This window comes from Esox lucius, chromosome 19, assembly GCF_011004845.1.
Source record: "Esox lucius isolate fEsoLuc1 chromosome 19, fEsoLuc1.pri, whole genome shotgun sequence".
In the NCBI taxonomy this organism is placed as follows: Eukaryota; Metazoa; Chordata; class Actinopteri; order Esociformes; family Esocidae; genus Esox; species Esox lucius.
Genome location: NC_047587.1, coordinates 32145233 through 32168888, shown reverse-complemented (window position 1 = coordinate 32168888; position 23656 = coordinate 32145233). Strand labels below are relative to the sequence as shown.

Genomic DNA, 23656 nt, shown 5'->3' with positions numbered 1-23656 from the left:
TTATAATTGTCTTCGGTTCAGACCATATTTTCATTATAATGTACCGCTTGTGACGTAAAGGCTCACAACCTTACTATACCCAACCTGCCGGTTAATACTTGTATGCATTTACTAACAATATTGAGTCAGATCAGAGATCAAATTAACACAAAGGTTAATTCTCCTACAAAAACTCTCTACCTTTATCTTCAGTACATTTTAAGTGGTAAAACCTTTACCACCCAACTTCAGGTTCGAATCAGGCCTACTGCTTTTTCCGCAAAAACCCTCAATTTTCTTTTTTAATTTAGTCTCCACTGTGTCTGAACAAGGGCAAAATAAAGAGGTAATCAAAAACCACCTCGAAATTTGAAGGGAGCATTTGTATTCCCAAACAGCCCAAGAAATCTAACCAACAGATGCCAAACAATGTTACATGCTAGTTGTAAGCATGTATAGCGCAGGGTAAGCTTTCACACCTATCACACATTGGAATAAATTACACCACGGCAACAGAATGTGCAAAGTCCAGACTATATCAAATAAAAACTGAAATTGTAAAGATGCAATATAAAAAATGTATTTAGAAAAATAATACATCAAGATTACATTCAAAACAAACCATATTAGCCAATGCAGCACATTAGAGGTAACTACTGTCAGTTTTAGCAGTCTCAGTATCAATAACCATACAGTACTGCTCTTCAAGGCAGCCACTTGTGTGATTAAAATATCAAGAGCTGAATTCGACAGAGCCCACAAATCCGAACAAAATCAATCAAGCTTGAATAGTTCAAATCTTTTAGCAATTTGTAAACAAGAGATTTGCATAACATGTTTTACCCCAAACTTGTAATATAAAAATACAAGTGACAATAAAGTAAAAAACAAACAACAACCATCGAACAAACCACAAAACTTGCAGTTGCTGGTTCTGAGGTAGAGGATGCTGGCAGATACACTGTCTCAGTCATTCAACAACATTATAACTATATACAGATGAAATGTATTAGGAGATGCATAAACACAATTAGAACAATCTCTGTATTATAAATGAACATATGTTTTGAAAAAGTACAAAAATAACAAATTATACACATACATTTAAATTGGAAACAAGATACAGTGATTAGAATGTCATGCAACAGTCCACACTTCACTCCTAATATCCATTAGTGCAGGCAAGATGTCTTTAGGGATAGCTGCTGAACTTAATTCTTCTGCTTGAATTTTTTCTGAAACTCCTGGAAGAGGGTGGAGGAAAACTTTGTACCATTGGTCGTACCTTTAATGGTAGTAGATTGGACAGGATTCTTCTGAGGACATACAGACCATGCACCTGCGTAACAGGTCATTTGTTAAAATACTTTTCTTTAGCTAAGCTTTAAAAAAGAAAGAATTGAAGGTTGGGTATACCCACAAAAAATGACGTAGTACCTTGAGATTTATGGACTGTTGTCTCAGGACTCTCCGTCTCCAAAGTCACAGGATCAGTAATTTCTGATGGAAAAAGTGTTTCAATGTAAAGAACTATTATTGCGGTTCAACAGTATGCCTAACCCACAGTACGGTTTATATTGTGTTTTGGATGTTATTGCTTTTATTGCAAGAGGAGATCTGCATGGAGGAATGGGCCAAAATACCAGCAACAGTGTGTAAAAACCTTGTGAAGACTTACAGAAAATCATCAAAGGGTATATAACAAAGTATTGAGATTAACTTTTTTTATTGATCAAATACTTATTTTCCACCATAATTTACCAATAAATTCATTAAACATCCTACAATGTGATTTTCTTTTCTCATTTTGTCTCTCATAGTTGAAGTGTACCTATGATGAAAATTACAGGCCTCTCTCATCTTTTTAAGTGGGAGAATTTGCACAATTGGTGCAATTGGTGCACATTTTTTGCCCCACTGTATGTGACCTTATCACAAGGAGATTAAGAAATTGTGCTGGCATGGCAGAAAAGGAGTAGTCACTTGCCAGAAAGGGATGGACATGTTTATGTAATTGTTAAAACATTAAGGGAGAGCCGAGGTGAGATCTGCAGGATGCTCTGTGGACCACCTCGGCTGTTACTAGGAATAAAGTATATTTCAAACTCAAGAGCTCCAGGTGTTGAGGAGTCCCTTTTTGAATAATTTTTACCACAAACTCAGATTTGTTTTTCACTGAGCTCAGAAAACAGAGAATTTATTTCAGAGATTATGTTGATAAGTATGGAAATGTATAGATATCAGAGTCTGAAATGGGCAATTACTCTGCGGACTAGCTCAGCTTGTTGCTTTGTAATAAAGTCTATTTTGATCTCACAAGCTCCGGTGCCAGAGATATCTTTGAGGAATATTGCCATGACAGTTTTCAGCTGCCTTGGCTACTTTTATCATGCAGTGGCAACATTTGTTTTATTAAAAATTCTTGTCCATCACCATAGTAATCTACAGGAATGCCAAAATGCTGATTAGCTGCCATTGTAAAATTCATCCTTGAGTTTGGCTAACAACATAATTAGAAAAATGGCAACAACCATTATAATTTTCATTATGACAAGATGCATTAAACACAGCGTGGATAACTAATCGGAGTAAGACGGAACAAGTAAATCTGTTTTGATCCTACTCACCCTTCATTGAACTCATCAGCGCCGGAGTGTCCATGGGTTCTTGTCCATCTTTGAAGTTGAACGACTTTGGTAGCACACTGAACCTTAGAACACTGTTTTCCTCAAGAGGCATTTCGGCAGGGTTTCCCATCTCATATTTACTTTTCTCTAATGCATCACATTTGCTGGATGGCACAATCTCAGGCTTACATCTTTTCAGTTGTAGTCTTAGGCCATTTAAGATTCTCTCTCTTTCAATGTCTCGTAAAGTCTGCTTGTTATTTACTGTTCTTGCTAGTGTCGTCTTTTGTGTGGTGACTCGTCTTTTGCAGGATAATACATTCTTTGGGTCTGTGGCAACAGTGGCCACACCATAACCATCCACCTTGGGAGCAAAGCGTTTTCCATATTGTAGTTTTAAAACTCTGCCCTTAGACTTTGTTGGGACAAAACTGCTCTTCCATTCATTTAGGATGCGATGTTTAACTGGGGCTTCCACTAAAGTTCTAGTGTTATACGGCTCCGTTTTCCAAAAGTTAACATTTACACTGAGTGTTTCAGGAGGTGCCAGAGCTTTGTCCGAAAAATGTCTTGGTCGAGAAGAATTATGGTGCTTGTTTAGGCTAGTTGCTGCAGTCTCATTTTTTGTTTTTGGCGTGGTACCAAATAAGGCCAGACTTACAGTGCTGGCCTTCCAGATTTTTGTCTTAAGTCCAGGTTCTGTAGGCTTCTGGAGTGCTCTCCTTTTTGACGGTCGCTCTTCTTCAAAAGATTTTGGTGTAGTTGTATAGGGGGGCTCAAATTTGACATTGGTTTCAGTCAAGTTACCCTCAGGAATGAGTTCAGGGTTGGGACCAAAACAGTCCTTGATTTTTCTTCGCTTTCCAGAGACAGACAATTTTGAATGAGGACTTTCAAAGCATCTTCGCTTGAGTCCTACCCTTTTTTGTTTAACCTTGCAGATATGATTCCTTTTAGGAGAACGATGCTTGGGTATCCTGTGTGCCAATGAGAGTGATGAAAGGAAACTGATTTTATTTGTTTGTTGGCGTAACTGATTAAAATCAGAATTGGTTACTGTAGGAATGGCTTCCCCACCTCCAGGGTTCCCTTCTTCCAAAGTGTCAGGTTCTTGTACACATTCCATATTTTTCATGGGTAGATCCAGGTCTTTCTGCTTTGGCTCTACATTGTCCCAAACTAACTCTGACATTGGGGCAGCTACTTTGAGAAAGTCTTCATAATTTGAGAAGACATCTTCAATTTCAACTTCAACAATGTTAGAGCGGTTGATGAGGGAAACAGGCGGGTCTTCGGAAGAATCTAAGCTTCTTGTCGTATCAGTATATGGACCATCAGTCTCAGAACCGCTATCAGATAAAACAATGGTGTGGGCTTCTTCAACGCCTGCAAGTTCAGGCTTCTCATTTTCACCCTTATTCTTTTCCCATATTCCTTCCATTGTACCATTTGTTTTACTGAGATCCTCTGCATTCACAGTTTCCTTTGCTGAAACTAATTTAGTCTTGTTCTGGCAATTACAGGAGGAAAGGCTGGATCCACTAAACACTGCCATCCAACGAGAAAGGCAACAGTAATCTTCCATCTCAACATCATTGTTCATAAATTTCCCATTCACTCCTTTCGATGACATATCCTCCAAAGAGTCATTTTTTAAATCAATCATTTTCACATCCATTTCCTCAGCTAATTCAATAGTTTCCTCATCTTCTACTTTGTCTTGCAGCACCCGATCACTAAAAAAGCGCATAGCCTCTTCGGGTGGCAGCACATTGATCACCAGGGAAGAAAATGGATCATTATGAATAAAACCGTTGCTTTCTCCCTGAATAACCGGAGACGTGGTTTGTGTAGAACAGTGTGCTAAAACTGACCCTTCAGTTTCTTTGGCATCAGATTCAGAGGATGTTGGTCTCTTTATCGGTATCAGTTCCTCAGTTGGCACATTACTGGAAAGGTCGGCAGATTTTTCATTTTCAGTACACATAGGATTCACTTCATCCTCTCTTTGAAGAGAATACTGGCCATACAGCAGTGACCATGGGAATCCAAACTCCTTGTCTATGTCATCAAGCTGCTCATTGGTATTCAACCATAAGGACTTGTGTTCTGGGAGCCTGGAGTAAACAGAACCATGTCTTAGGATGTCACATTTCTCCCAAACTTTAGCCCAGTTTTTGTACCGGACTTGGGAAAGTATGACAGACTGTGGTGACATATCACAATCACTACACACAGACCTAACATCTTCAAGTATATTCTGAAAGCCATTGGATCTTTGAGCCTCCATAAGCTTCTCCCCATCTCCCTCCCAATAAAGGTTTATTATTTTATTTTCAACCAGTGTTGCAGAGCATTCTTTAGGTTTAATTATTTCTATCAAGTCCTTCAATTTACCTAGTGTCCACTTCATTACAGGAACAGAAGCCAATTCATACATGTCCTCATCTAAAACTACTTGTTCGTTTGTTTCCTCATTCAATGGGTTAACATGCCGAAGAGTGGTCACTTCTATGTCAGATAACTCGTTACTCTGAGTGGCTTGACATTCAAAATTTGATGATGGTTGAGAATCCACTTCCTCTGTACGTAAGCAATTTGATTGTGACATTTCATATTCAAAAGATGAATGTGTCATGGCCCTTTCAAAATCAGATGTTTCTGCTTCCTGAGTAAGTACTTTCTCAGACCCTGATTCTGATGCATCTTCTGGTCTGCTCTTGGGGACCTCTTGTTTATCTGTCAAAGATGTAGAATTAGTAAAGGGTGTTCTGACACGTGAAGGATGGCCACAAGAGTCTTCTCCATGATTGCTCACATCACCACCTGTGGACAAAGACATACCTTGAGTAGTCAAAGGAATTTTATCAGCTCTGTCAATAGGTGTGTTTTTCTGCATACACGGTGATAGAGGTTGAACAACTGCGATGGCCTTCTGCAGCACATTACTTGCAGTAGACCCTTGCAGGACTGAAGCACTTTCATTACGTTTATCTCCAACGAAAAAAAGCACATTTCCTGCTCCAAATCCATTTCCACTTTTGTCCTCTGGTACCGTTATGTAATAACCCTGCCTTATAGGGTATGATGGAAGTATAGACTCACAGTTTTGCTGGCCTGAGAACTGCATACAATGGTTTGGCACAGACGAAGACGGCTCAGTGTTGGGTTTCAGATCATAGGCATTTCTTTTCTTGTATTGCATGGGTTTGATTGATTTGGGGTTTGGCACATTTTGCAGAGAAGGGGCTTCCACCCTGACCGCATGTCCTGTCTTGTTCCGTATCTGTCCATGGGAATGCTGGCCCGGGTATGGTGGAGGCGGGTAGTCAGGGGTGCGCTGGATTGACGATTGTACACCATTGTTTGGCACAGAGGAAGATGGTCCACTGTTAGGCACCTGAACATAGGTGGCGTCTGCCTTGTAACGCATGGTATGGCCTGTGCCTTGCATATATGGCCTACCATACACATGTTGTGCATTATTTCCAGTGGCTCCTGTCCTGTTGTGTTCCTGTGTTGTTGCGATGAAACGGCTTGCCAGATGGTTGGGGACAAGAAGGTTATGGCTATGAGTTGGCATCAACTGCCCCACTGCAGAATTTGCTACATTGACCTGGTTGTTTATGCCCGTGAGCGGTTGAGGGGGAAATATTTGACTCTGGTTGGATGGGCCAGTGTTAACACGTTCTCCATGTTGAACCCAGTTAAACTCAGTCCTGCTAATATTGTTCTGATTTTGAAATATATGACCCAGCAGTTGGATATAGTCAGTAGGAGACATGGAAGATGGTCCTGATGCCATGTTATGGGTCTCCTGTGCACTTTGCAAAGAGGTTGGTGTTTCCGTGTGCCCCTGGTTTGGAACTTGAACTGATATCCTAGTTGAATCCTGCCCGCTAAATACTGTCCATTGACAATTGACCTTTTTTTGGCTCCTACCCATTGCAAGACTAGCAGAGGGCCCTTGTCTACCCGGTGCCATCTGCTGACTGCCAGCAACTGGCTTTTGGAGATTATTAACACTTGCATTCTGCTGTGCATTAATATAAGTCGTGCTGTGATGGGCAGCAACCTTCCCATCTGTTCCTAGCCTCTGTGAATTGTTATTATTTCCACCCAAAGACACATTTTCCTGTTGGAAAGTGTAGGGAACTGCACTGTTAACCCTTCTATGCAGGCTTTGATGGCTTCCACTTTGTGAAGAGTCAATGAATTGTGCAGCTTCGTTATTGTTAGTCAGCAGTGATAACAACTTGGGATTTGAAGCCATTATAACCTTCTGCTTTGTGGTTGTAGGTTGAGATAAGTGAAACATGGAAGACTGTTGATTCAGGGTCTGTCCACCCCAGTGACCTCCATTGGTGCGTGGTAGGCATGGACCTAGTGTAGATGGGACAGGTGGTCTGACTGGCCCATACTGATGAGAATAAGTCCCACTCGTTTTACCATTGTTAACTTGGGAACTTTGGGATTGTCCAGCGAAGGACTGACCCAGTCCATTTTGTGGCCAGTGGGAGGTTTGCATTCTTCTTGGCTTCTCAGTCTCAACTTCTGCCCTGTGCTATGGCAGAATGAAAACATTTCTGAAATGTGAAAAAGGATAAACCAAGATTAGCCTAACAAATGCAGTAACCTGTAGCACATATCCAACCCTGTCCTTTCGAAAAAATCTAAAGTATAGCAATCTAGATTCAGAATGTAATCATATTCAGTCAGCATTGCGAGAAAGGCAGAGGCATTTTTTATTTACTACTATTCCTTAAAACTGCGGTAGGACAATAAATAGGAAACATGCAACGTGGGCTCACTGCCTCCTTATAGCTACACCAATAACATACAGAAACTCAGTAGTTACATTTCTAATGCATCCTGTTTCCCACACAAAGCCCTGTCACACAAAAAAAGCAGTGGTTGCTCGATCACATAATCACATACATGTTGGTGACTTCAAAGTTGATTTCCATATTGCTACTGTTATGGAATTTCTTGAACTAATATACATGTTAGACATGTATGAATGATATCAGTGGATCGTTGGGTCCTCTGACCATCTGTTAATCTGCCTAAACCAATAAGGGTCTGTCCTTTGTCCTTCAGGAATGTGGCCGACTGTCTTTTACGATGGTCCCCTAGCCCCTTTGGGGTAAGTGGAGGTGATTTGGGTAACACTCAGGACAGGATAGAGGAAGTGATAAGGGAACAAATGTGTCTTTAGTAGGGATGCACCGATGCATCGGTTGGACATCGGTATCGGCCAATATTTGCCTTGTTAACTGCCATCGGCCATCGGGAAATAAATATGACATTCGCCGATGTGGAGAATTTTTATTTAATTTTTTTTAATTTTTTGGCGGGAGGGGTGGGGGGGGGGGAAGATACCAAGGCGGAAAAGGGCACCCGTGAACTCTCTTCAGTAACTTAGATTAAACAAAGAAGATGGCGGTCGTGTGGCAATATTTTAAAGTTTCAGAGAAAGATCAGCGTTTTGCAGTTTGCAATACGTGTTCCGCTGAAATCTCAAGAGGGGGGTCTGTTAGAAAGTCATTTAACACAACAAATCTCATTGGACATTTGAGAAGCAGGCACGAGGCGGTGTACGGGGATTACCTGCAAGCTGACCAAAAACGGAAAAATGAAGCCGCTAAGGAAGCGCAAACCCCCGTTAAGGCTCAGACTTCAATTGACACGGCGTTTGAGAAAGCCAAACAGCTGCCTCCAGACAGCACCAAAGCGAAACAGATAACAAACAAGGTGATGGAGTTCATAGCTTTAGATGACCAGCCTTTCTCTGTAGTGGAGGACGTGGGTTTTCGGAGTCTGATGAAGTTTATGGAGCCACGCTACACGCTGCCGAGCCGACGTCACTTTGCCGAGGTCTGTCTCCCCGAAATACACAACATTGTGGCCACGCACATTCATGAGCTACTGGCTTGCGACATCGCTGCAATCAGTTTCACCACTGATATATGGAGTTCAGATGTAAGCCCTGTGAGCATGCTTAGCCTCACGGCACAGTGGATTAATAAGGACTTCAACCTGGTAAAGGCAGTGTTGCACTCCCAGGAGTTCGCAGGTACCCACTCAGCATCTGCTATCTCGGAGGCTTTTGAGAAAATGTTCCAGACGTGGAAAATCGACAAAACCAGAGTGCATGCTGTCGTGAGAGATAATGCTAAGAATATGAAAAAAGCTATGATGGACAGTGGTCTGGCTAGTTTTGGCTGTATGGCGCACACACTGCAACTGGCAATTCATGACGGTGTTTTTAGCCAGCGCAGCCTCACTGATATTGTGTCTATATGCCGAAAAATCGTCGGCCACTTTAAACACTCACCCCTTGCCTATTCACGTCTCCAGGCTGTGCAGATCCAGTTGGGAATGAAACCAAAAAGGCTGCAGCAAGATGTTTCCACACGCTGGAATAGTACATTTTATATGATGGAGAGCTTGCTGGAACAAAAGCGCGCACTTGCTACATATGCCGCAGACTACGACCTCCCGGCCACTCTAACTGCGCACCAGTGGCAATTAATTGAAAACTTTATAACACTCCTCTCCCCATTTGAACAATTGACGAGAGAAGTTAGCTCATCAGAAGCATCAGCTGCAGATGTCCTCCCCTCTGTGACAGCCCTGAGACGTCTTCTGAGTAAGCAGGCTGACACCGATCACGGCGTTAAAACAACAAAGACCTCATTATTAGAGGCTATAAATAGACGCTTCGATCAAATCCAGTACGATCCCATGTTCTGCATTGCCACCTATTTGGATCCCAGATACAAGGATCGTTACTTTGATGAGGATGTTAAACAACGCGCTCGAGAAATACTTGAGGCACACCTGTTGGCTGATGCCGGTGCAGAGGATGTGACGTGCGATGGAGAGCGCGCACATCACACAGAGCGCAAAAGGCAACGATCCGACAGAACAGGGCCCTCCCTGCATGATGTGTTTGAGGAGATTCTGGAAGAAAATGGATCAGAGAGGACAAGTACCTCGTCTGTATCCCAACAACTGGGTATTTTCCTGTCAGAGATCACTATTCCGAGAGGTGAGAGCGCACTTTGCTATTGGAGAAATAACCATCTGCGTTTTCCAGAACTCGCACAAATAGCACGCAAATACCTTAGTGCGCCATGCACCAGCGTAGAGAGTGAGCGGTTATTCAGCTCTGTGTCTCATGTCTTAGATGAAAAGAGAAATAGGCTTTGCTGTGACAAGGCAGAGATGCTTATCTTTGTAAAGAAAAACATGCATCTTATTAAGAAGTAGGCCAGAGATACAGCAGGTGACTTATGTGTCATTAATGATCAGAAGTGGAGGTACTGTTTTGTTTTATAAAATGCCCCATGTTCGAGCCTGTGAGTTCTGAAAAAGTAATGTTTTATTCTGCATGAGAAATACACAAGGTGAAAGATAGCCCTATTTATGTTTGCATTTATGAATAACAATTTATTTATTTAAATAATATAATTTATTTATTTCATTGTTTTTGCATTTACACTTGAAGTATTTTTTTTTTATTTATCAGAAAAATATTTTTTATTGGGCCATGAAAATAATCTCATTGAGAACATTTTTGTTTATTCTGTATGAGAAATACACAAGGTGAAAGATAGCCCTATTTATTTTTGCATTTATGAATAACATAATTTATTTATTTTAATAACATATTATTTAGCCTATTTCACTTGTTTTTACATTAACACTTGATGTTGTTGTTTTTTTTTTTGTTTTTTTTTATCAGAAAAAATATTTTTTATTGGGCCATGAAAATAATCTCATTGTTTAAGTTTTTGTTTATCAGGCTAAAAGCACTCAAATAATTTTGGTTGGGCAATGTACTGCTGAAACAATCTTTTCATTGATTACTATTAGTTAGCGGTCAAAGGTTTTTGAATGTTATATTTTTCAGAAAATAACTTGTCAACCAGAAAGTGACAATAAAGGTGTTTTTTGTTTCATAAATTGGTCTGATTGAATTTGTGCTCATTCTAGGATAGTGTGATCAAGAGCCAAAATACTTTTGTAGCACAAAAGAAGGAATAAATAACAAAAAAAAAAAGCATCGGCCATCGGCCAAATTGTAATGTTAAACATCGGTATCGGTATCGGCCCAGAATTTCCCAATCGGTGCATCCCTAGTCTTTAGAAAATGAATGAGCAGTCTTTCCACACCCCTTTTATCTGTATAAATTCTGTGACTGTTCTGTTTTCCTCAGAATTCCTTGCAGATTTATTCTGTAAGCTTTTGACGAGTCTCTCCTTCCAAGCAAATTAAACCGCTAATTGTGTCAAGATTGTTTTGTCTCTGTACTTACTTCCATTGAGAGTCCTTATAGATGGTATTACCATTACACTACTCAAAATTTCAAAAGCATTCTAGAATTACACTCTTTTGTCTTAACATCTGCAAGCAGATAGCTGGTCATAGCAAGTTAGGATAAGGTGCATAATGCAACAAAATAATTTTCAGATTAGCAACAGTGATAGAAAGAATGGCTAACAGAGTCTGTTTAAATGTTATTCATAGTGTATGTTCATAGCAGAAGCATGAATGTGAATAGCTTTAAGTGCTGAAATTGTCTGTCCAAGAATTAAGTACAGCAAAACCAGTGATCTTGAAATGAAAGCCAAACAGCATTATGTTTAATCAGAGAAATCGCTTTATATCACACGTGGCTGCACTGATAGGACAGGAGCAGTATATGAATACTGAAATGTCAAGGACCTTGACAATTAATACCCCATCTCTAAATTGTCACTTAAATATGCAGTAGCATTCTTTGCCAGACCGGGTAAGCAGAACCGGCCAAGAAGAGCTAATGTGACTGACTGGCTGGCTCTTGTTAAATAGCATAGTGGTTAGAGACGTGGACCTACAACCAATAGGCTCCCTTTCGAATCTCGTCACAATCAAGGCAAATTATGCATTAGGGTTTGTTATGGATAGACAAAAACTTCAGAAGCTATGTTATAGTAAGTCTAAAATTAAACTGTTTACAGTTATATTGCAACTATGTCTGGTGGATTTTCAAAGAATGCATCTGTGCATGATTTTTGAGGTAAAATAGGCTAGATCAAAATCCCTTGGGCAGTAAAAGAGTAGGGGTTTCCACGATGCTCTCGTCTTTTCACTTAGCAGAGCTATTGTATCAATGTCATTCATGAATGAAAGAAAAACAAATGTTTGTGCCATTAAATAGCTCTGGCTGTGTAAACTTCATATTCAGTCTCAATGCTTAACGGTGTCATGCAAAACATTCAAACTTGGCATGATGTTAATGCATGACAAAATTATATAACGTCAAGACACTATACTGAGACTGGGTACAGGTTGAACCTTTTCTTATTTGTGTATAATAGACTGTATATGGTAAGGTGGGGAACAGCCGGCCTTTTTGGGTAAAACCTAGGAATGGATGGACCAAAGGGAACATGTATTGTCAACATAGGACAGCTGTCCTATCTTACCACACCCCTTTTGCTATATAAGTACTGATTATTGTCCAGTGTTACTTTAGAGATGCCTCACGGTTTATTCTGTAAGCTTTGATACCTCTCTCTTTGTTAGTAAATAAATCTACTTATTTTGCCTAGAGAATTTTGTCACTGTACCTATTTCCTAAAGAGTTCTAATGACAATCACAAATCTTATTTCCCACAGGCAAAAAAAGATGATATTTACCAAATACTATTAATTAGAGGAGAGTCAAAATTTATTTTACCATGTGTTTTTTTTGTACTCCTCTGCCTGTCCAGGACAAGTAGAAATGTTATTGGACATTTTATTCTAAGTGCAACCAGCCTATAGTTTCTGCTTGGGAATTTTCCTAAGCCCCCAAACAGATTGTCTACACAAAGCTTCTAGAATATAGAGATATGTATTTCCTCCATACTTGCCACATCATTTATCCTCCTCTTTCAGCTGTAGGCTACTTGGATATGCTGCTTGCGCTCATCCAGCGTCTTCATGTTCATATATTTATATTGTTAGTGACCTAAATATGCTAATTGTATATTGTTATACTGTATTTTGCTTATAAAATGCAGCGTAAATTGTCATTACACTGTATTTTGCACATATCAGTTGGCTATGACCACTGACCGCCTCCTATGTATCCTGGCATAGAAGACTTAACTTTATAATTATTAAAGAACATTTAAGAACTATGGAAGATCAACATCTAGGACTCAATCAAATAAAGTTCTCCCCTGACTTTGGTTTAATGATTCTGTGGACAGAATCCAACACAAGGCTGCCAGATCACTGACAGTAAACCGTGAAATCCGCACAAACGCTTTGTCTTCTATACAACCCTCTGTAAATCGACCTGCCCAAGCCCATTCAAAAACAGTCCAATTGTTGGGGAAACCTCCCCATCTGGCAACACTGCCAATATGAAAAGGTTTCCTCCTACGGTCACATTCGCTGCAGTATATAGCTGGAAAGCTATTTGGCGTATGAACGCAAAATTATGTTTTACCATGCTGACACAGAGGCAGTATGAGATTTTGGGAAGACAGCGACCTTTGATACTTAAATACAGGAAAATCCCTGACTACAAACAAATATCTTAAACAGCGCAATCAAAGCATCTGATATTATATTACCATGTAGACTACATCAAGGCTGTGAACATGAGTATCCTATTGCTACACCCCACATCTGTACTGTCAATTAATGATGAGAACTATTATTAAAACACCACATGATAGAATATTTTAATATTACATCCGGTCTTGTTGCCAGCTGTGCTTTCCACTGGGGTTGTAGCTGAAATGATTGTTAGAATCAAGTTATTCTTAACACAATAGCATTAAATGCATGAATGTAGCCCTACAGCCTAGGGTGCAGATTTATCCTAACTGTTTTCACATATTTACATAGACTAGTTTACATGGACTATGTCCTTACATCTCAATCATATTACAAATAAGAGTCTGTAAGACAAAATAGAGGGCATATGACAAGAACACGGGCCTTTCAAATTGACTCAGCAATGCACTGCCTTCCTGGCTTTGTTGCCAGCTACGTTCTTTACACTCCTTATATCCTGACATAATAAAACGTGCATTCTTCTGCCGTAAAATACGGAACACGAGCCATTATGAAAAAACTTTAAAAAGTTACATCTAAATAGGTTGAACCCCCTTTGTAGTACAGCCCTCTAGTGAACACAAGTTGCACACAAGTTCACATTCCGTAACTCATACGACTTAATGACGTATGCAGGTTTCTCTGCCCAGATTTAAACTATAGGCTAGTTAGTTAAACCATAGGCTAGTTAGTTAAACCATAGGCTAGTTAGTTAAACCATAGGCTAGTTAGTTAAACCATAGGCTAGTTAGTTAAACTATAGGCTACTTTAACCTCCAAACTTCATCACACCGTTTCACAATAACCCATGAACATACACATTAGTTCTAAGAACTGTGTCTAGCGGTCCTGTTTTTCTTTGTTTGCCTGTTACCTAGAAGCACCGTGCTTTCGGCACTTCCTGCCCTGAGGCTTTGCAAGCGCAGTTCAAATTACTATTCTGCACACAACTGTCACAAGCAATGAATATTCTATGCATAACACAAAGTATACAACAGGCATTATTGATTTCGCCACATGCAAGAATAACAGTGAAGTCATCAAAACTATGAAATAACAAATGGACTAATGTAGCAACCAAAAAAAGTGGGGGGGGGGGGGGGGGGGCTTTTCTGGTGACACCATCTATGATTTATTTAGAATTCAAGGCACACTCCATCAGCATGGCTACCACAGCATTCTGCTGCGATATACCGTCCCATTTGTAGTGCACTTAGTGGGACTACCATTTCAACAGGACAACGACCCAAAACACACCTCCAGGCAGCGTAAGGGCAATTTGACCAAGAAGAGAGATGAGTGCAGCATTAGATGACCCGGCCTCCACAATCACCCAGCCTCAACCCAACGGAGATTGTTTGGATGAGTTGGACCGGAAAAGCAGCCAAGTGCTCGGCATACATGGGAAATCCTTCCACTTAAAAGCAGTCCAGGTGACTACTGGTTAAGAGAATGCCAATAGTTTGCAAAGCTCTCAACAAGGCCAATTGTTGAATGTAAAATATAATATACTTTGATGAATCTAAAATATAAATGTATTTTCATTTGTAAGACTTTTTGGGATATTTCATAGTATTGATGTCATCACTATAAATATCCATGACTGAGTAGGTGTCCAAAAACCTAGTGTTCATTTTTTCTTCAGTATTTCCTATCACATTTTCAAGGTTAAGCCCATAAACAAAATTGTTAATATTAACAAAAAAGATAATTATAAAAATGTAAATAAATACTTGTGGGATATTTTTTCCAAAGACCTCTGGTAGAAAACCCCTGCGTCTAGCTTGGAAAGTCCAAGAATTATGATTAACTTATTGAGAGATGTGTCCAGTAAGTGGCAGTATTCTCTTTGAGAAGGACCGCTGCAGCTGGATGCTACTTAATTTCAGCTGCTTTGTCCTCTCGAATACAGTTACTGCGCTTTTAAAATGGCTAAACTGCTACAGTACACCAAATAACAAACCAAATAAGGGAACAGCAAAACAAATAAGGAAACATCAAATGACAGCGTGCAAAATGTGTGGGAATACATCAAAAATAACTGGATCTCATGGTTTTAAAAATGTGCTAACGGAATTTTTTACTGCATATTTTGCATTTGTACGAATCTTGTGGCATACACAAAACGGCCAAATCTGTTAAAGTTTGTGTAAATCTGTTCATTTCCGTTTTAAGTGTCTCATTCCGTGGCTACTCAAGTTATTAAAAGTTACCTTGTACTTCGAACAAACTATTACTATAAAAAAATTGCCATTTTAGCACACAACGGTCAAACTGACATGTTTTACAAAGAAACGGCCTAAAAACTGGTAAGAAATGCGGTTAAAATATGTTCCAATATCTACTTACACATTAGTGTTAAATCCACATTGCCCGTTGAAAAAGGGAATTGTCTTCTTGAGAAATCCACAAATTATTTTCGTCAATTTTCACTAGCCAAGACAAAGTTCCCCAAAAACCCCTTCTGCTTTCCCGCAGAGTTGAAGAACATGCTTGTACGCCTCTTGCATTTTGTGGAGATCGCCCAAGCACCGCCCCCGCCCAAGCACCTCCCTACTTACTGCAACTTAACTCTATTGATTTGTGCCTTTTTGCCAGAGTGGTTGTGGGAATTGATGTACTGCCTTATATTGGTTCAGTAAGTTTAGCTAGACGCTAAAGTGATTATTGAGATGTGTAGCTAGAAAAAATGTACAGTTACTGGACAGGGCGGGTCCTAACCGTGCTTAATAAGGATATATCTGCCTGCAAGACATTATTCTCAAGTTATTCTGGCTAGTTAGTGTGAACATGAAAATACAGTATTAGAACGAAGTAGAATTGAACTTTATAAGTAAAGTTACTGGGGTTTCCGGTGGTAAACCTAGAGCAAACTTTCAATCATCATAGATTTGTGTATTCACCTTATTCTAGCCCACTTCCATTTTAACGTACGTTTATGTCAAATTGTGTTTCAACTTCCGGTGCAGCATTAGCTAGCTGTGGTCGAGTCACTAACGAAAATGACATATACTTTGGAACACATATATTCGAAATTAAGTAGATCGGATGGAGAGTTGTTACCTCACCCCAATACAATAACGCATTGGGAAGACGATATGCGAATCTGGCCTGAGGTGACATACGAAGACATTTTTAATTACTTTGTTTTTACCCTTGGAGTAGATGGAAACACTATGCGCAACTTCAAAAGCACCGAGGCATATCAGTATTTACATAGTGGCAAGGTGGGTTCGTGTATTGCTCAACACCTGCGACACCGACATGATTTTTATGGAAGGTAAGACTGGGTATCATTTCATCAGCGGAAAAAATCTCTAACTAATTAGCCAATTAAAAGGTCCACAAACTGTTACAGTGATTTATTTTTATGTGAGTGTGGTTGAGTTACCCTGGTGAATACCATAATATAATGATGATGGTGTGTAAACCATATGAACCAACCAGTCTAGAGTAGTGGCTGTATAACCTAACCAGTCTAGAGTAGTGGCTGTATAACCTAACCAGTCTAGATTAGTGGCTGTATAACCTAACCAGTCTAGAGTAGTGGCTGTATAACCTAACCAGTCTAGAGTAGTGGCTGTATAACCTAACCAGTCTAGAGCAGTGGCTGTATACCTACTTGGTTATTCATTTCAATAGAGACTAAACATGTATTTGGTATATTAACATGCATTTTGTTAATGACAGAACTAATGGTGTTGCTGGGCATAATCTGTAGGTACCAAGTCAAATCTCGTCCCGGTGACATGGTAAGTAATTAAGTCAATCAAGGTAAGTAACAATTCAATTATAACCACTCAATGCACAATATTTTTAGACCAAATATTTATGCAATAGAAGATCTTGTATGCAGCACCCATTAACATTCTTCTTTTAATAATTATAATGCATATTATAAATAACTGTACACAAAATTCAAAATTAATTTTACAAACCTTCACACGTCACATGTAAGCCCAGCTATTCACTGAATAAATCAACACTTAATCAGTAATAAACACAGCATCAACTGTATATTGACATTTCTTATCCTGTGATTTTTTAAAAACGTTTTATTTTTAATTAAACTCACCTAGATATGTTAGATATTTAAAAGACTTGTAATTATCTAATCTTTGGGATCAAAGCAGCACATGGTTATTGTAAGTAAAATGTATTTAACTGGGTAAGTTCTACTCATTTTGTCTTTCTTTTATTAATGACATTTTAAGTTTACTTTTCATTTGAATTGCCTAGACATGAGAAAAGGGGAAACTTCCTTTATCAGTGAGTTGGTGATTTCCTAACATTAAAGGTGCAAAATGCAGTGTCTGGAGGACTAACAGGGATATCCTGTACGGACAAGCAACGCCACTGGAACTCTGGTACCCACAGAAACCTGACTCCAAGACAGCTGTATGATATAAACTTTAAGCATCACAAGGCCAGTGATCAGTATTCCGAAGAGAAACCTGCATCCCCTACCTCCAACCCAAAAATACATCACCCATGAAGCATTTAAAAAGAGCCCGGAGAAATTTCCCCTGCCTATGGGCAGTCTTCTTCAGGCATTTTATCATGCATATTTTGCACTTGATGAAGCTAAGTGTGCGCAATTAGAGGATGTTACAAAGGCACAGAGTGCATCACACATGTGGTTTGATGCACGCAAACTACGGATCACTGCCAGCACCGCTAAGAAAGTTCCTGTACGAGCATCCACAAACCCAGAGAGGTTTGTACAGGAGCACCTTTTCCACAGATTTCATGGGAGTTCATCTACTTTTCATGGCAAGATGAATGAGCAGGTGGCCTCCAAGTGGATGGAGAGCTGTGGGTTTCAAGTAGACAGTAGAGGCACTGTGGTGAGTGTTGAAGAGCCATGGCTGTCTGCAAGTCCAGATGGAATTCTCAACAAAGAAGTGCTCGAGATCAAATGCCCTGTTCTCACCAGTAGCTGTGAGAACAGGACCTGGCCAAGCGGTTCTGTGGGAAATTGTCAGTCTTAAAATAGTGGATGGGGCTCCTCAACTACAGCCAAATGGATCCAGGGGTTACTACATGCAGGCACAGTTAGGTCTGTTCTGCATGGGGCTCAGGGTGTGCAAACTGCTTATATGGACCCCATCTGAGCAAGTTGTGATTGACGTGCCTTATGATGTACAGTTCTGTAGGGATGTTGTCTTTAGGCTTAGAGCTTTTTACTTCACACATATGCTTCCTATTATTGTTGATGAGTTTCAGGTAAGTAGACTAACACTAAGCATGAAGTACAGGCAGCTTTGTAGAATGTAAATGCATAATGTTTGTGATGTTAAAATTTATATGATAAACTTCTGATGGTTCTTGTGACAATAAGTGTAAAGGTCAAGGTAGGTCAATGCTTGATTAATATGTTTGTAATTTTCTGTGTGTGATTTTTTTTTTTCTAATTTACCCTAGTACAGATATTGTTAATTTTGTCATATCTTTAAAAAAAAATTGTAATTCATTGCTTGATTCAAATGTTGGAGTGGGAGATTGGTTGGAGAATCGGAGCAGCGGGGGCGGTATTGCATTCGCTTTACTGCACCGTTGTGACGAAAAGAGAGCTGAGCCGGAAGGCAAAGCTCTCGATATACCGGTCAATTTTCCTTCCTACCCTCACCTATGGTCATGAAGGCTGGGTCATGACCGAAAGAACAAGATTGCGAGTACAAGCGGCTGAAATGTATTCTCTCAGAAGGGTGGCTGGCTTCTCCTTTAGGGATAGGGTGAAAAGCTCAGCCATCTGTGAGGAACTCTGAGTAGAGCCGCTGCTCCTTTGCATCGAAAGGAGCCAGTTGAGGTGGTTCGGGCATCTGGTAAGGATGCCCCCAGGACGTCTCCCAAGGGAGGTGTTCCAGGTACGTCCAGCTTGGAGGAGACCTCGGGGTAGGCCCAGGACTAGGTGGAGAGATTATATTTCAACACTGGCCTGGGAATGCCTCGGGATCCCCCAGTCAGAGCTGGCAATTGTGGCTCGGGAAAGGGAAGTTTGGGGTCCCCTGCTGGAGCTGCTGCCCCCACGACCTGATACCGGATAAGCGGATGAAGATGAGAGATAATTTCTGATTTTCATATAAACTATATGTACAAGCTTGCATAATTTAATTAGCACAAATAAACCATTTACAATGAACAAACTTTGGTGATTCATCTGATTATTATACACAATATAAAATGTACATGCTTTACTGATTTTTCTGATTAGTATATACACTGTACAAACTTAGATTCATAAACAATATAGCCTGTATAAGCTGTGATGATCCATTTGATTATGTTTAATCAACATCTTTCTGAATTATGTCACCCTGCATGTTGTTTAGTGCAGCACAGATCCTCAGAATTTTGTCCACTTTTGGCACCAGGTTGATAGGGACTGTCTGAGAGATAATCTTAAAGATCTTAAGCCTCCTTATGACCCTCTCGACATGGATGCGAACATTTGCAATCCTTATGCTGGTGACATCTTCACCAGGGAGTGGTGCCCCTTTCTTAGGGATGGCTGCTATGAAGAATTTAACCTTCCTCTCATGTAAAAGGTCTCTGATGTTGAAGCCCCGGTCTGCCATAACTTCATCTCCTGGACACAAGTATTCCAGGAAGCCAGGAATCAGAGGTGAGGAACTTTTCACTGCACCGACCCCCATATGCAGAGGAAATGAACATGACCAGTCCACATGGTGCAATAGCAACCAAATACATCACTGTATTGTTTGCGTAGTAATGACTGGATGATTCTCCCCTTGAATCTAAGTTTCTAGCCTTCTGCAAGATGCTCTCCAAACAGTCGATGATGCAGGTTGTTCCAGGGAGGTTTTCTTGGAAGCACAGGGGCATGGTTGCTTGGATTGTTTCCCTGGGCAGCCAAGGAATGTACACCCTCATATGCTCCTCCATCACGTCAATCCAAAGTGACAGTATCCTGCTCACCACACTCTGTGACACAAAAAACCTCTCTGCAAGGTCACCTTGGAGCAAGTTGAGCTTCAGTTTCATCATTGTTAAGAGGATCTGATGCACCACAGGTAATTTGATCTTGCCACAGTAGAATGGCGAGAGGTTCTCTTCAATGGAGAAGAAAGTAAAAAGTTGGAGACCAGTGTATAATCAGGAGCTGGTGTCATCCTTCAGTATGGTTTTGGCAAGTGGTATTTCAACATCACAGCACTGGATCGCTTTGTGACAGGTGGGCTTATGGAATGCTGACCCATAGTTATGGTCCAACATGGCTGGTTCCTCCCATTGGGTCTGTGTCTGTGTGAGACTGATGAGATTTTCTTCATCATCATTAGTCACTAAACTACTCATTTGATCTTGGTTATCTGTAAAGACAACATATCTATACACTCACCTAAAGGATTATTAGGAACACCTGTTCAATTTCTCATTAATGCAATTATCTAATCAACCAATCACATGGCAGTTGCTTCAATGCATTTAGGGGTGTGGTCCTGGTCAAGACAATCTCCTGAACTCCAAACTGAATGTCAGAATGGGAAAGAAAGGGGATTTAAGCAATTTTGAGCGTGGCATGTTTGTTGGTGCCAGACGAGCCGGTCTGAGTATTTCACAATCTGCTCAGTTACTGGGATTTTCACGCACAACCATTTCTAGGGTTTACAAAGAATGGTGTGAAAAGGGAAAAACATCCAGTATGCGGCAGTCCTGTGGGCGAAAATGCCTTGTTGATGCTAGAGGTCAGAGGATAATGGGCCGACTGATTCAAGTTGATAGAAGAGCAACTTTGACTGAAATAACCACTCGTTACAACCGAGGTATGCAGCAAAGCATTTGTGAAGCCACAACACGCACAACCTTGAGGCGGATGGGCTACAACAGCAGAAGACCCCACCGGGTACCACTCATCTCCACTACAAATAGGAAAAAGAGGCTACAATTGGCACAAGCTCACCAAATTGGACAGTTGAAGACTGGAAGAATGTTGCCTGGTCTGATGAGTCTCGATTTCTGTTGAAATTGGTGTAAACAGAATGAGAACATGGATCCATCATGCCTTGTTACCACTGTGCAGGTTGGTGGGGGTGGTGTAATGGTGTGGGGGATGTTTTCTTGGCACACTTAGTGCCAATTGGACATCGTTTAAATGCCACGGCCTACCTGAGCATTGTTTCTGACCATGTCCATCCCTTTATGACCACCATGTACCCTGCCTCTGATGGCTACTTCCAGCAGGATAATGCACCATCAACCTCGAATCATTTCAAATTGGTTTCTTGAACATGACAATGAGTTCACTGTACTGAAATGGCCCCCACAGTCACCAGATCTCAACCCAATAGAGCATCTTTGGGATGTGGTGGAACGGGAGCTTCGTGCCCTGGATGTGCATCCCACAAACCTCCATCAACTGCAAGATGCTATCCTATCAATATTGGCCAACATTTCTAAAGAATGCTTTCAGCACCTTGTTGAATCAATGCCACGTATTAAGGCAGTTCTGAAGGCGAAAGGGGGTCAAACACAGTATTAGTATGGTGTTCCTAATAATCCTTTAGGTGAGTGTATAGAAATAAAAATGAACACATTTGACCAAATAACTGCCAAGTATGGCCTACCTTTTGTTGGCAAAGCTGTCTTGATGAGTGTTCTTCTTTTCTTTGCCAGAGGGACATCATAGCCAAGCCATTTTTCGGATAAGGGTGCTCTTGTGTAGGTCTCTTGTCCACAAAATTAAAAGAGCAGACGAAAAGTAGCTTTGGCAGAGTTTTCAAATTTAGTGACTTGAGCCACAAACGAAGGGACTCGTCTTTCGGCGGTGGGTGCAGGTCAAAAGGCATTCCACAGTCACATTCACGAATATGTTGGTGATCATAGCACTCCTTTGCTAAAAACTTGTTATGTTTCATCCAGTTGATGTGACAACCCTTTACAGAACAAATGATACTGGACTTTGTAGCTATGGTTACTCCAACCAGAGACCCTTGAGTTTAGTTCATCGTATTTGTACAGATATGAATAGCTGAGAAGTATGGCTACATTTAAGTAAATTCATGTTTGTATTTCTGTTTAGAAAGTACATACCATTGGAGCTCTTTATTAATGGAGTTGTTTATTAAAAGCTACAAAAAATCATGTTGCTGTGGTTATTGCAGTTCCTGTATAAAATATTTTCTTATTTTTTCTATTTTGATGTAGCAGCGAGTAGATAAGCGTTCTAAAGAATAATAAGTATGTCCAAGGGCGTAGGAGTGACTCTGATATTGAGGGGTACACATTTTACTACAGCGGGAATGTTAATGTATTCACCAAAATGTCTATAAAATTTCTATGTGTTTTTACACTTCTAGAATCCACTTCTAGTTCATTTCCCTTTGTTCATGATTACGTTAGATGTAGATACGCTCTGGTTTTAAAAGGCGTTGGCAATATTGACCAGTGAAGTGTGAATAGGACCAGGGCGCCCGACACAATCTCCACACTATTGCCACGAACGGACTTCCCCTGTGATCTATGGGATGTGCCCCGGCAGACCCCAATCTGCTGGATCCCAGCCTTCTGGACCTCCACATAGAGTTTCCCAACCAACTAAACCACCCCCTGAGGCACCCAGCCCAGTGGAGAACAGCCATGCTCCAATGCCTGGCCCCGAGACAGCACGCCAGTAAAAAAAATTCTCTCTCTACTGACACTAACAAAACTTTAAAACAGATCAATCTGGAATAAAGAAGGCTGTAAAACAAATTCTTAGTATTTTTCACAAAGCTGCAAATAAAGCAGGTCTTACTAAAAATAGTTCTAAGATAAAACATAAGCCCAATAAGGAAAAGTGGTTTGATGAAGACTAACAATCTCAGAAAAAAATTAAGAAATCTGTCTAATCACAAACACCATCAACCACACAACACAGACCTGTGTCAAAATTATGCCGGGACCCTGAGAGAATACAAACGCACCCTAAAGCAAAAAAAGGGAAACATTACAATCAAAAAATTGAAGACGCCATTGATCAAAATCAATTCTGGAAAAGATGGAACACCTTAAGCAAATAAAAATTTAACAATTCAAAATGGTTATGTTTGGAAAAAACATTTTGAAAACCTGTATAAAGAAATACCACCTAACAGTCTAACCTCTAACCAGAAGCAAATACAAGATAAATTAGGAATACTTGAAATAACTAGAACAATCAGGACTCACTTGATTACCAAATTACAATAAAATAATAAAAAAACTGAAACCCAGGAAGTCATGCAGTCCTCACAGAATCAGGACAGAGATGCTTAAGAACAGCACTCCTAAGCTGCAGCAGGTCCTGCTTAAGTTGTTCAACCTGGTCCTTAAAGCTGGCTGCTTCCCTAAAGTCTGGAGCCGGGACTTATTTCCCCAATAAATAAGAGTGGAGACAAATCGGACCCTAATAACTACCGAGGCATCTGTGTGAGCAGTAACATGGGGAATGTTTTCTGCAGCATCATCA

General features: G+C 40.3%; 1 protein-coding gene across 1 annotated transcript; it reads right to left on the bottom strand.

The window, feature by feature from the left end:
* Positions 1-545: 545 nt before the first annotated feature.
* Positions 546-15694, bottom strand: si:ch211-106e7.2. The gene is made up of 4 exons (XM_013139048.3): positions 15559-15694; positions 2607-7192; positions 1417-1479; positions 546-1318 (listed from the first exon to the last, which is right to left on the bottom strand). Exons 2-4 carry the CDS (start codon positions 7132-7134, stop codon positions 1191-1193), a joined length of 4719 nt encoding a protein of 1572 aa, XP_012994502.2. The 5' UTR covers positions 7135-7192; positions 15559-15694; the 3' UTR covers positions 546-1190.
* Positions 15695-23656: the final 7962 nt, after the last annotated feature.

What these genes read in the sequence shown, in the direction of transcription:
- si:ch211-106e7.2 (XM_013139048.3), bottom strand. Translation starts at nt 7,134, where the DNA reads ATGCAAACCTCCCACTGGCCACAAAATGGACTGGGTCAGTCCTTCGCT. An exon ending in GCTGATGAGTTCAATGAAGG is followed by an intron (nt 1,480 to 2,606) that starts GTGAGTAGGATC and finishes TTTTTCCATCAG; the next exon opens with AAATTACTGATCCTGTGACT. An exon ending in AACAGTCCATAAATCTCAAG is followed by an intron (nt 1,319 to 1,416) that starts GTACTACGTCAT and finishes CCTGTTACGCAG; the next exon opens with GTGCATGGTCTGTATGTCCT.